This window comes from Misgurnus anguillicaudatus, chromosome 15, assembly GCF_027580225.2.
Source record: "Misgurnus anguillicaudatus chromosome 15, ASM2758022v2, whole genome shotgun sequence".
Classification (NCBI taxonomy): Eukaryota; Metazoa; Chordata; class Actinopteri; order Cypriniformes; family Cobitidae; genus Misgurnus; species Misgurnus anguillicaudatus.
The window spans coordinates 16,480,933-16,494,985 of NC_073351.2; the positions used below are offsets into that span (position 1 = coordinate 16,480,933).

The 14,053-nt window shown below is 35.5% G+C and overlaps 1 protein-coding gene across 1 annotated transcript; it reads left to right on the forward strand.

Annotated features, from left to right (window-relative positions):
- Positions 1–6,891: 6,891 nt before the first annotated feature.
- olfch1 (olfactory receptor C family, h1) lies at positions 6,892–10,363 on the forward strand. The gene is made up of 6 exons (XM_055174348.2): positions 6,892–7,091; positions 7,231–7,519; positions 7,620–8,441; positions 8,539–8,766; positions 8,855–8,978; positions 9,453–10,363. Exons 1-6 carry the CDS (start codon positions 6,892–6,894, stop codon positions 10,361–10,363), a joined length of 2,574 nt encoding a protein of 857 aa, XP_055030323.2.
- Positions 10,364–14,053: the final 3,690 nt, after the last annotated feature.

Here is a 14,053-nt window from a genome sequence, read left to right on the forward strand (position 1 = left end):
AAAGCTTTTATACATAAGATAAGATTCTGAGCAGATTTATAGTTCTTTCTTTTTTTTTTGCTTTTGTAGATGCTCCAGAGTTGAATGCTACTAGTACTTTAAAACAAAGGCCCATTTATGCATAGAGCCTTTGAAGTTCAACCATACTAAGAGTTTAGTTAGAAGTCATACATGTATAGCAGCAATAATGCACATACAGTAGTTGCTCAAAACATTTACATTTTCTGTCACAGTACAAAGTAGGCTAATAATGCAAAATGGTACGGGTGTATGATGCCACACTTGTGGGAGAGATGTAAATACAAGATGTTCTTTATTTCTTTCTTTTTAATTCATCTTGTTTTGTACTACAATATGAGTATAATATGCAGGGACCTTAGATCTATTTACTTTTAGTCTCTCAGGCACTGTAATATTGTTAAATGCCCTTACCTTGAAAAAGCTTCACTAAGATCATGATTTTTAACATTTAAGTTTACAATTTATGTTATTGGTAACTGTTCAAACACTAGATTCACATAGATATAATGAATGGTCAGGAACTGATTCAGCACAATAGATAATTACATCAAATTAAGACTAAAGTATGACTGCAAGAAAGTGAAAATCATGGTTATATGTTTTATTGTATACTCAACTGCAGTTGCACTTTTTCATCACATCGTGGCTCGTCTAAAGGCCAGAAATAAAAAAACTGAACTTCCTGGTTTCAATTTTTCCACTCTTTTCTTGTTTCTTGGGAATGGTTTGTGAGCAGAGGTGAAAAAACAAAAACATACAACACAAACAACATGTTGTAATCTGAAAAACAGGCTGATGCAAAAGCTCTAGTGGCTTGTATCTGCCCACAGGCAAATTTGACGGGTGTCTGTACAAACATGAACAACACAAATAAGAAATCTTTTAATTAAAGCACAGCTGGAACCTACACCATATTAGTGATATAAACATGTAAAGGGTTGAAAAACAAAAGCAATGAATAAACACATGATGTAACTGATTACAGTTGTTAAATCAGGTGTAATTATTTAATTGGTTTTAGTTTCTGAATCAACCATACTGTTTCATCTAAAGTCTGAAATGTGTAAATATCCAATAAATATACATTAATATATACACACTTCAGCATATTTAAAAAAGAGTGATTAAAAGTTTCCATTCAATGGCACACAGGCCTATCATGGTAGCACAGAGGGGACAAAAATCTATATTAATATATATTTATAATTCAGAATATGGGAAAATTATGTGATATTTTTAGCCGTGGCAGCACTGTCTTGCAGTGTAATATGCTATACGGCATCTTCAAACAATAAATAAACCTGAAGCTCAGATATTTCTCCTGAGATAAAGGCCCATACATCTTGACAATGTCTAATTTAGAGATTTGGAAGACAATATTATTGATTATTTCAACATGAACTTGAAAATGTCTCATCAAATGTCTTATCTATATTTTTTCTTCTATAAGCAACTTTCAGTAAAACATCTGATACTAAGTGGATAACAGACTGCACAAAACTTTTGTATTTTACTTAATATGGCTCAGTCATTTCTGGTAACATTGTTCAGCAGCACATATACATATAGAGATGTATTCATCACAGCAGATTACTTTTACTTTAAGTGTGGTTACTAACATTTGTGACAAATCTCAAACTAGCAGAAATTTGCCTAACTAAAAGGCTATATTTTTCTATTTCGAATGTATACTCAATGTCCTTCTAAATAATGGTGTTTCAATTACTGATTATACTTCATAAATGTTCAGCGAAAATTAAATTATACCATAAAATGATTGCAAAAACGAATTTGCATTTGTTAAATGTTCTACTGTATGTGTATTTGATCTTACATACACTCTAAAAACAAACTCTGCTATATAACACCAAAAGTGGTTCTTTGCTCGTAATCATAGAAGAACCGTTTTAAGTGCCATATAGCACCGATGAAGCACCTGTATAGCACCTGTGTAGAACCATGTAGGGGCCATATAGCACCACATATGGTTCTACATAGCACTATATGGTTGTACACAGGTGCTTTACTTGTGCTTCACCGGTACTATATGGCACTAAAAACGGTTCTTCTATGATTATGAGCAAAGAACCACTTTTGGTGCTAAATAGCACCGTTTGTTTTTAGAGTAGATTAGCCTTTATTTTACCCTGCCAGACTTAAAAAATGACACGGGACATAATAAGGCAAATTTATAATGTCCAATAAAATAAATACATAAAAAATAAATTTGGTCGAAATTTAAGCATTTTTTTTAAAAATTACTTACAGTGCATTACATATTATGTGTATTCCCTGGGTTTGAACTCATGACCTTTTGAGCTGCAAACACAGTGCTCTATTACTGAGCTACACAAAAGCACATACTGCTATTAAATTACATATAGCTATTTGCAAAAAAAATCAACCTGCATTTAACCATGGACATATAGAAATATACCAGTCAATGAAACAATGACACAGCATGTTGTTTCAAATATTTACTGAAAAAAATGTGAGACTGTAGTTTAATTCAAACGGTGTTGGTACTTTAACCTTCTGTGATTTGCCATTGCTTTCTCAGATCGGTTTCTGAATTAAAGCTCTAAAAATGTATGGACTTTAAAACCTTCTTTTTGAACACGTTTGGGCTGTGTTCACACAGCAAAGTGAGCCATACTGTCTGTATGAATTAACAACGTTTGTATGTCTATAGATTCATGATTGTAAATGTGTGTATATTTATATGTAAAAGTGAGTAGATATCGGTGCATAGACTACTGTTTTGTTAATTACATTTTTTACTTTATTGACTTATTTTTTGTTTTGTATATTGATTGGCAGTTCACCAGAAGAGATTATTGGCATTTAATAAAAAAGGCAGCATAAAGTTAAAATTACTTAAGCTGTATCCGAAACCACTCCCTATCCACTATAGTGCACTATATCGGGTGTCGGACATTTTGTAGTGGTGTCCGAAACCTGATTGAACAACTCCATTCCCTACATTCGTTCACTACTTTTACCCACAATGCACTCTGATTTTGAGGGTACATTCGATGTACACTCGCTCACTCATATTTCATATGATACAACAGGAGATGAACACGTGACTGGAATCAGCTAAAGGATACTGACAGTAAACACCAAATATTAACGTTTATACACTTTTGTTAGTTCGATCTTGTTGTCATTTATTTATACTTAACAAATTTAAAATAATTGTGATATCTTTATTTAAAATATAATAAATAAACAACAGTAAATAAATATGACAAGCAGTTGTTTTGTTCTTTTTATCAACTAATACAAGAAAAATGCCAATTGTGACAAACAGTAAGAAAGTAGATTTAACCGTTTAACAGTACAACTAATAAAGCCACACAGGTGTAAGGTTTTATGACGAATCTCTGCAACAGCTCTCTGACGCATGGTATTTACATGAGTGTCCGAAATCGCATACTCATGTTCATTAGTATCTTCCCCATATAGTGGACTCAATTGTCATCCCCTATATAGGGAATAAAGAATAAGTGAACGAGGGAGTGGTTTTAGACACAGCTTGGGTTTTGCAAGTCAATTCAACTATAATAAGTTTTAAGATGACATAACTTATAAAAACAAGTTAAAAAGGGTTAACCTTATTTTGTTAATATTTGCTATTGTTTTTTGTTGTATTTACAAAAATATGAGCACTTGCCCCCTAAAATGTATGTGCACCTCCCTTTATACTGCCATGCAGTTTTATTGCAAGAAAAGGATGATACTTAAACATAGTTTAAAAATAAAAACTAACCATAATTTATTTTAAATTATTTATTTTATTCAACATTTTTGTTCCAAATATCCTGTTCATTTATTGAATTGCATGAACAGCGGCTCATAATGTACTTTAATTTTCATTTAATTAATTTTTTTACTTTTTTAACACCATTACTATTAGTTGCAATTGAGTATTATTTCAGCAGTGTAACAGTATGTATACTTATGTACAGATGTAAAAAAGAAGATCTAAAACAGAACACATATAATTGTATTAAGAAATAAATATATACGTCAGATCAAAAATCTACTGTTAATTCAAGATGTGCTGTTCCTTTATTGTCAATAAAAGAATTATGCTGCAGACAGAGTCTAAACACACTGTTCGTGAAATATAGCCCAAAAAAAGATTTATAGGCCAATTTGTGCAATTTTGATTCTGAATGATGATGTGTGTGAATTTTGGGCGTATCTAGTGGTGAGATTGTGAATTGCAACCAACGCCTTAGTTTACCGATATCCCCTCCCTTTCGAAACGCACAGAGAAACTACATATCCACAACAGGAAAAACATGTTAACGTCTAAAACAATCTAGTGACAAAACTCGAACACTTGATTCTAAGGTAATAAAAACAAAACAATTTATTTTTTAAGGTCTCTATACACCACTGATAATATAGTTATGTATATTATATTATACAACAGTTCTCTTGAATGTAAACTTAAGTGCACGACGTGTGGATGATTAAAATACACTTGGAATAAAACAATGAAAATAATAATTTTCTCTGTAGCGATTTATTTACACATCTCTCCTCCCATTAAAATGATGTAAAAACACTGTTTGGAACTCCAGGTAAGCAGTAGCACTGCAGCTTTTACATTGGGACACTTGGTAATTTATTTCAGCGTGACGTGAATATTAAAACATGTTGGGAGATATCACCACTCATATAAGCAGAAACATCTCTCTGATTTATAAAAAAAACTGTTTTATGTAGTACTGACAAGAACAAAGTCCAATAATAAAGCGAGTGCTCGTACCGTGTTAAGATAAAATGGAAAAGCAATAGTTTATAAATATAATTTTATTCAATTTTACCTTGCGCCAAAACAACAACAACACAAAAGACACTAAATATGAATAAAAAACAAATAATAGTTTCATGACACCAAATACTGCAGGCTTAATCTCATTTTTGAACACAGATAGGCCTACATCAGAGCCAGGGAATCTCTGTCAGAGACGTAGCCCAGATAGGTCAGCGATCTGCAAGGTGAGCGGATCATGTACTGAATCTTTCTAAGCATGTTCAAATAGGCGCTATCTTTACGAATCGAAACCGTAGCTCACCACACATATACACCTGAAAGTGCGCATGTGCCGAAAGCAAACCTAGGGATGAGCACGTACGACGGCCTTATGTAAACATATCACCAAGAGACAGTAGCGGAGTGGCCATCGGGAGAGTCGGGACATTTCCCGGTGGGCCGGTAGTGTTTTGAGGCTGCGAGGGCCGGTCTGATAATGGATAATCGTTATACATTGCAAGTTATATAGCAATCCCGTCTGGCGGCCTGATGTGCGGCCGCTTCCCGCTGGTCAAACTGTGCTGCCTCTTTGCTCAACACAGTAGGCTATATAAAAGGGCTCAACCTGTTCGCCAGGTCCAACCATGTTTAGGATTTTTTTAAAATATAGGGGGATTATTGAACGGCCCCTCTTCAAATTGCATAGCCTGTCGGCCTTTGATGTGAAAAGCCGTGTCGCCGAATGTCTGTTTATTTTTTAGAACATATGCGGTCGGATTGATCCATCAAGACTATTTGATAGAAAGTGTGGATTAAGGATGTTTAAAATCTCTAGCCTGGTGGTCAGTACTTGAATGGATAAAATTGGCACTTTTGCAAAGGTTTATCTCCATATGGCTATATATAATAAATAAAATTTAGAAGGGTAACTTTGCAGTATCACATTTTATATTTCCTACTATTAGATTTCTATTAGATTTCCATATTAATAGACGAGAGTATTCAACTGAAATATATAAATATCCTCACAACATTATTATTTCTCAAAACTTTGACAAAAATTATTTTCAAATGAACTGTATTCTTACAGTTATTCAAAGATGCACACATTATTCCGGATATGATTTGAATATTAGACGAGATAATATAACAGCAATTAACGTTTCATATGCCATTAAATATCCACATAACTTAATATAACAGCATAATGAAATGAATAAAAAGACAAGGAAGCAGGATTGGCATGTAAATTGTATTATTATTAACGGGAAAAAAAGCAATATTATTGAAATAAACTCTGAGGTAATGCGCCAAACAGGTTAAAATAAATAAGCAATAACCGTGGAAAAAATATTATTATCTCTCAAAACTTTATATGACAAAAATTATATTTAAAGGAAATATTCTTACAGTTATTCAAAGATGCACAAATTATTCCATATTACTCCGTTTATGAGCACATTCATCTCTGGTCTCGCTCTGTTATGTAATAGCTGTTTGAGGTGCGCATCTCCGTCTTTCAACCAGGTATAATTTTGTATAGTTTCTCATTTAGGAAAATTAGCCATGATTTAATGATTTTATTAATATTATGAAAATGTTTTTTTGGGGGGGGGGCAAATTGATTACGATTTGTATTACCCTAGTTTTACTACAAATAGGCTACGAGACATTTTTTTACCACGGAGGGCCGGTGGTATATGAAATTTCCCGGTAGATTTTTTGGTCCCACTCCGCCCCTGCCAATAGACCAATAGGCCTGATGATCCACCCGGAAAAAGAAAATCTTTAGCTATACCTTTAATTGCATTTCTGTCAAAGAGATCCTTCTAAAAGTTACACAATGCACCTTTAAATATAGGTATTCTGAGCAAACATTTAGAATTCACGTCAATGTACAGTTTGGTCTGTATTCTGATAAGAAACACATGATTAACAAGAGGTTTACAGTAACATCGCTGTAACAGTTAAAAGTTTGTAAAAAAAGCAAACCATGTGATTGTATGACTTCATTTTGATGCTCATGTGATGGGCATGACTAACTATATAATCCAACACAATTTCATGAGAAGAGCAAAGGAAGTCCCAGAGTCTCTGTGATGCTAATCTTCGGGATAATGCTGCTCTGCAGCTTTGAAACAAAGGGGGCGACTAACTGTAACATGATAGGGAAACCAGAGTACCCCCTGCTGTCAAATGATGGAGATATCATTATTGGTGGAGCTTTCTCAATTCACAGTAAAATAAATTCGGAAATACCTTCATTTACTGAGAAACCGCAGCATCTAATATGCAGCAGGTTTGTTGCTTCTCTCCTTATTTTCTACACAATTTACTTTATTTTGTAAAATTGAACATTAATTACTTTTTTCTGATATGCTTTTAAATTGTAAGAAGAAAACCAACCTAAAAATGACCTTTAATCAACCTTTCAACAGCCTTAATTTGCAAGAATTCCACTTTGCTCAGACAATGATCTTTGCCATCGAGGAAATTAACAACAAGAGCAGCTTACTCCCAAACATTTCAATTGGATATCAAATTTTTGACAGCTGTGGCTCAACACTAGCCTCAATGAGGTCATCCATGTCTCTGATAAACGGCCAGGAGATGACAGCAGAACAAACTTGCTTTGGAAAAACAGCAGTGAAAGCCATCATTGGAGAATCTGAATCTTCCTCGACCATTGTACTGTCCAGAGCAACGGGGCCCTTCAAGATTCCTTTGGTAAATATGTATGTGTATGTATATATAGATTGAATTAATATTGAATAATGAATTAACATCAACATCATGTTTTTTTGTATTGTTATGTTCTGTTTCCCAGATTAGTCATTTTGCTACCTGTGCTTGTCTAAGCAACAGAAAGCAATTTCCTTCTTTCTTCAGGACCATTCCCAGCGATTACTACCAGAGCAGAGCACTGGCTCAGCTGGTCAAACACTTTGGCTGGACCTGGGTTGGAGCAGTGAGAAGTGATAATGACTATGGAAACAATGGAATGGCAACATTCGTCGAGGTAGCTGAACGAGAGGGAGTATGCATAGAGTATTCAGAGGCCATACTGAGAACAAACACCAAAGAAAAGATTGCTAAAGTTGTTGAAGTGATTAAAAAGGGAAGTGCTAAGGTTCTTGTGGCATTTCTGGCACAGGGTGAAATGGATGTGTTGCTGGAGGAGACTATCAGACAAAATGTAACTGGGCTACAGTGGGTGGGTAGCGAATCCTGGATTACAGCAAGACACTTGGCAACTGAAAGAGTTTCAAAAGTCCTTGCTGGTGCGCTTGGCTTTACTATCAGTAAGTCAAAAATCCCAGGTCTGAAACAATTTCTCCTTAAGGTCAATCCATCTCAGAACCCTTCAAATTCTCTTTTGAGAGAATTCTGGGAGACGACATTTGGCTGCCACCTTCCTTCCACCACCAGTCCCAAAACTGAGTATGATAAATATTGTGATGGATCTGAAAATCTGAGTAATGTGAGTAATCCATTCACAGATGTATCTGAGCTGAGGATTTCAAATAATGTATATAAGGCAGTCTACACTATAGCTCATGCACTGCATAACACGCTGACTTGCAAATCCTCAAACGGCATACTAAACAACAGCACATGTGGAGAAAAGGATTTAATGATTTCCAGCCAAGTAATAAAATTATTATAATATACAATAGTATGTATCTTGTGAATGCTGTGAAATATTATAAACATGTTGTAAGTAATAGTTTTGAAAATTGTCACAGGTACTACAATCCCTTCAAAATGTCAATTTCACAATGGCCTCAGGTGAGAGAGTATACTTTGACAGGAATGGAGACCCTTCTGCGAGATATGAGCTGGTAAACTGGCAGAAAACTGAAGCAGGGGTAACAAATTTTATAACTGTGGGTCACTATGATGCTTCGCTACCCAGTGAACAGCAGTTTGTGATGAATTCTGCTAATATAGCCTGGGCGGGAGACAGCCACATGGTATGTATAAAACCACGTCAGTTTGATCAATGATGAAAGAAAGGCATTTCTAAAAGTGCAACAAAGTAAGTATGTGTGCACATGACAGAAACCAAGATCCGTGTGCAGTGAGAGCTGTCAGCCAGGTTTCAGACAAGCTGTGATTAAAGGCAGACCAGTATGCTGCTTTGAATGTGTAAGGTGCCCTTCTGGAGAAATCAGCAACATGACCGGTGAGATGAACAGCACAACAAATTAAAGATACCTTATTTAAAAACATACTTCATAATTTTCACCACTATTTCCTTTCTCAAACTCTTAGGTACCTGGTATTAGTACAAACTATACTATTAATATACTATCTATATCTATACGATACTATCTATTTCCCCATACTAAAATGTAACTTTACCTCACAGACTATTTTCCATACATTTCATATGAAGAGCTCAGATGCAAAACCCTCAAAGTGCGTTTTGATTTGATTCTGCCAAAAATAAGTATTTCTGAATGGCCTGAGGCCGGGATTAGGCGAATTTGAAGCAAAAGTATTTGATGAACGTATATGCCAAGAGCATCTGGTTGACATCATCATCTCATTTTTGATGAAGGTGGCGTTTAGCAGTTTTTGCATCTAAGCTTCTCGTATACCAACTTGTTATGAAATGGAATAAACATCCCTATGGGACTATTTTGTTTCATTTTAGATTCTGCTGAATGCATCAAATGTCCTTCAGAGTTCTGGTCAAATGAAAACCAAAGTATGTGTGTTCCCAAGAAGGTGGAGTTCCTTTCGTTCGAGGAACACATGGGAATACTTTTGACTGCATTTTCATTATCTGGCGTATCTTTAACTATTGCAGTTGCACTCGTGTATTACCACTTCATGGATACACCTCTTGTTAAGGCCAGCAATACAGAGCTGAGCTTCCTGCTGCTCTTTTCATTGACTCTGTGTTTTCTCTGTTCACTTACTTTTATTGGTCGCCCCACTGAGTGGTCCTGTATGTTGCGTCACACAGCGTTTGGGATCACTTTTGCCCTTTGTATGTCATGTGTTTTAGCTAGGACAATAGCAGTTGTGATGGCCTTTAGGGCCACAGTACCTGGTACAAGTGTCCCTCAGTGTTCAGTGCCATTACAAAGAAGTGGAGTTTTCTGTTGCACTATTTTTCAAGTCATTATATGTACCCTGTGGCTGTTGTTAGCCCCTCCAATGCCATATAAAAATGTTGCCCATCTAGTTGATAAAATTATACTAGAATGTGATCTAGGTTCAGCTGTAGGTTTCTGGGCCGTTCTTGGCTATATTGGCCTACTGGCTGTCCTGTGTTTTATTTTGGCTTTTTTGGCTCGAAAGCTGCCTGATAACTTCAATGAAGCTAAATTCATCACATTCAGTATGCTCATATTCTGTGCTGTATGGATCACATTTATCCCAGCTTATGTCAGCTCTCCTGGAAAATTTACTGTTGCTGTTGAGATATTTGCCATTTTAGCCTCTAGTTTTGGTTTGTTATTCTGTATTTTTACACCAAAATGCTACATTATTATATTTAAGCCAGAACAAAACACAAAGAAACATATGTTAGGCAAAGGCCATGCAAAATCACTATAAACCTTATACTTACAGCTTAGAAAAAATAAACTGTTTAATAAATGCGAGTTAAGCAAAAATATAAACATTTCAAGATGTACACAACAATGCATCCCACAGTATTATACACCTAAATAGTGATCTCATACTTTAATGGGCAGTTTCCTGGACAGGGTTTAGATTAATCCAATACTAGGCCTTAGTCAAATTAGGACATTTAAGTCATTTTTACAAACATATCTTACAAATAATACATCTTGAGACAAAACAATGGCACCGATATATTTTAAGATGTCAGTAAAGGGGTTTTGAAAGGAAAACACCACGTTTATTCAATATTTTACTATGTTCTTACCTCAAATAAAACAAATTAATACATGCCTATCTTTTTTCAATGCGTGGACTTCATCTTTGCACTAGTGTTGTAGTTCTCGAGACCGGTCTCAAGACCACTTTTTAAAAAGGTCTTGGTCTCACCTTGGAATCAAACGCAATTTTTCTCGGTCTCGGACAAAGAGGACTCGGAATTTTATTTCAAGACCGATCAACACTACAAACAATTTATTTTTTATCATTAATTTTATGCAGTTTATTCAGGTTTGGCATATGATGTTGGCATTGTTTAATCATTGTTTAAGTTTCTCCCAATGACAATTTTTTTAATTTTATTACTAAAAACACTTGCATTGTGTTAAGTGGATGGCAAGCCATGGAAAGACGGTTCAGAATAAATGGTTAAGTTGATTTCAGCTCTTTCGTGTTTGTTCACTTTTATTTGCTTATAGACAAATAAATTCCCACATATCTGCAATGCCTTTGATTATTTTATCAACTTCTCTGATGGCATACACAAACACAGACACACAGACACACACGCACGTGCACGCACGCACACACACACACACACACACACACACATACCTACTTATCTACCAAGTGGGGACGTATGACTGAACACCCTACCTTTGGGTACACCCCTTTCTGAAGGGTCTAGAGACAAAATAAAGATATCCCTGCACTACTGGAAATGCCCTCATTACAGATATCAGTTGATATTTTCAATAAAAGCCTTCTTTCCAGACCTGACATTTTGCCTTCACTTTGGGGACAGTATTTTTTATGTCCAATTTGAGGACAAACACAAACTCTGATCTAGTCGACTTTTGAGGACAATGGTGATACACAAACTCTGATTATGTTAACCTTTGAGGACTTTAAGATTATGCTGTATATGACTCACTCTAATAAGCAACATTACAATTCAAAGTTCAAACACTGACTTGAAAACAGCCTAGTGCAGATATACAGCGGTTACAGTTAAGTTCTTCTATTATTTAGTGATTATTGATTGGTAAGCTGATTTTATGAATATATACTACTTCAACATACATAAAAGACAGGAATTGCCTAGTTCAGTGGTTCTCAACTCCATTCTTGGAGGCCCACTGCTCTGCACATCCTGTATGTCTCTCCCATCTGACAGACTTAGTTTAGTTCATGGTGATCTCTACTAATGATTTGAATCAGGTGTGTTAAATACGGGAGACCTAGAAAATGTGCAGAGCAGTGGGCCCCCAGGAATAACGTTGAGAACCACCGGCCTAGTTAATGTCAATAGACCAAAATTATTGCTTTCTTGAAATCCAAGACTCTGGTAAAACACAAATTCATATTTTAAGTCACTTTGGGCAGTCTGGTCATACACAATTCATACACAACAACATAATATAAATTCACTTTGGTTGAAACACAAACTTGGATTTTAAGTCACTTTGAGGACTTTGGTTGACACACAAACTCAGATTTTAAGTCACTTTGGGGACTTTGTTGATACACAAAGTCAGATTTTAAGTCACTTTGGGGACTTTGGTTGATACACAAACTCAGATTTTAAGTCACTTTGAGGACTTTGGTTGATACACAAAGTCAGATTTTAGGTCACTTTGGGGACTTTGGTTGATACACAAACTCAGATTTTAAGTCACTTTGGGGACTTTGGTTGATACACAAAGTCAGATTTTAAGTCACTTTGGGGACTTTGGTTGATACACAAAGTCAGATTTTAAGTCACTTTGGGGACTTTGGTTGATACACAAAGTCAGATTTTAAGTCACTTTGGGGACTTTGGTTGATACACAAAGTCAGATTTTAAGTCACTTTGGGGACTTTGGTTGATACACAAACTCAGATTTTAAGTCACTTTGGGGACTTTGGTTGATACACAAACTCAGATTTTAGGTCACTTTGAGGACTTTGGTTGATACACAAAGTCAGATTTTAAGTTACTTTGGGGACTTTGGTTGATACACAAACTCAGATTTTAAGTCACTTTGGGGACTTTGGTTGATACACAAAGTCAGATTTTAAGTCACTTTGGGGACTTTGGTTGATACACAAACTCAGATTTTAAGTCACTTTGGGTACTTTGGTTGATACACAACGTCAGATTTTAAGTCACTTTGGGGACTTTGTTTGATACACAAAGTCAGATTTTAAGTCACTTTGGGGACTTTGGTTGATACACAAAGTCAGATTTTAGGTCACTTTGAGGACTTTGGTTGATACACAAAGTCAGATTTTAAGTCACTTTGGGGACTTTGGTTGATACACAAAGTCAGATTTAAAGTCACTTTGGGGACTTTGGTTGATACACAAAGTCAGATTTTAGGTCACTTTGAGGACTTTGGTTGATACACAAACTCAGATTTTAAGTCACTTTGAGGACTTTGGTTTATACACAAAGTCAGATTTTAAGTCACTTTGGGGACTTTGGTTGATACACAAACTCAGATTTTAAGTCACTTTGGGGACTTTGGTTGATACACAAAGTCAGATTTTAGGTCACTTTGGGGACTTTGGTTGATACACAAACTCAGATTTTAAGTCACTTTGGGGACTTTGGTTGATACACAAAGTCAGATTTTAAGTCACTTTGGGGACTTTGGTTGATACACAAAGTCAGATTTTAAGTCACTTTGGGGACTTTGGTTGATACACAAAGTCAGATTTTAAGTCACTTTGGGGACTTTGGTTGATACACAAAGTCAGATTTTAAGTCACTTTGGGGACTTTGGTTGATACACAAACTCAGATTTTAAGTCACTTTGGGGACTTTGGTTGATACACAAACTCAGATTTTAGGTCACTTTGAGGACTTTGGTTGATACACAAAGTCAGATTTTAAGTTACTTTGGGGACTTTGGTTGATACACAAACTCAGATTTTAAGTCACTTTGGGGACTTTGGTTGATACACAAAGTCAGATTTTAAGTCACTTTGGGGACTTTGGTTGATACACAAACTCAGATTTTAAGTCACTTTGGGGACTTTGGTTGATACACAAAGTCAGATTTTAAGTCACTTTGGGGACTTTGGTTGATACACAAAGTCAGATTTTAAGTCACTTTGGGGACTTTGGTTGATACACAAAGTCAGATTTTAGGTCACTTTGAGGACTTTGGTTGATACACAAAGTCAGATTTTAAGTCACTTTGGGGACTTTGGTTGATACACAAAGTCAGATTTAAAGTCACTTTGGGGACTTTGGTTGATACACAAAGTCAGATTTTAGGTCACTTTGAGGACTTTGGTTGATACACAAACTCAGATTTTAAGTCACTTTGAGGACTTTGGTTTATACACAAAGTCAGATTTTAAGTCACTTTGGGGACTTTGGTTGATACACAAACTCAGATTTTAAGTCACTTTGAG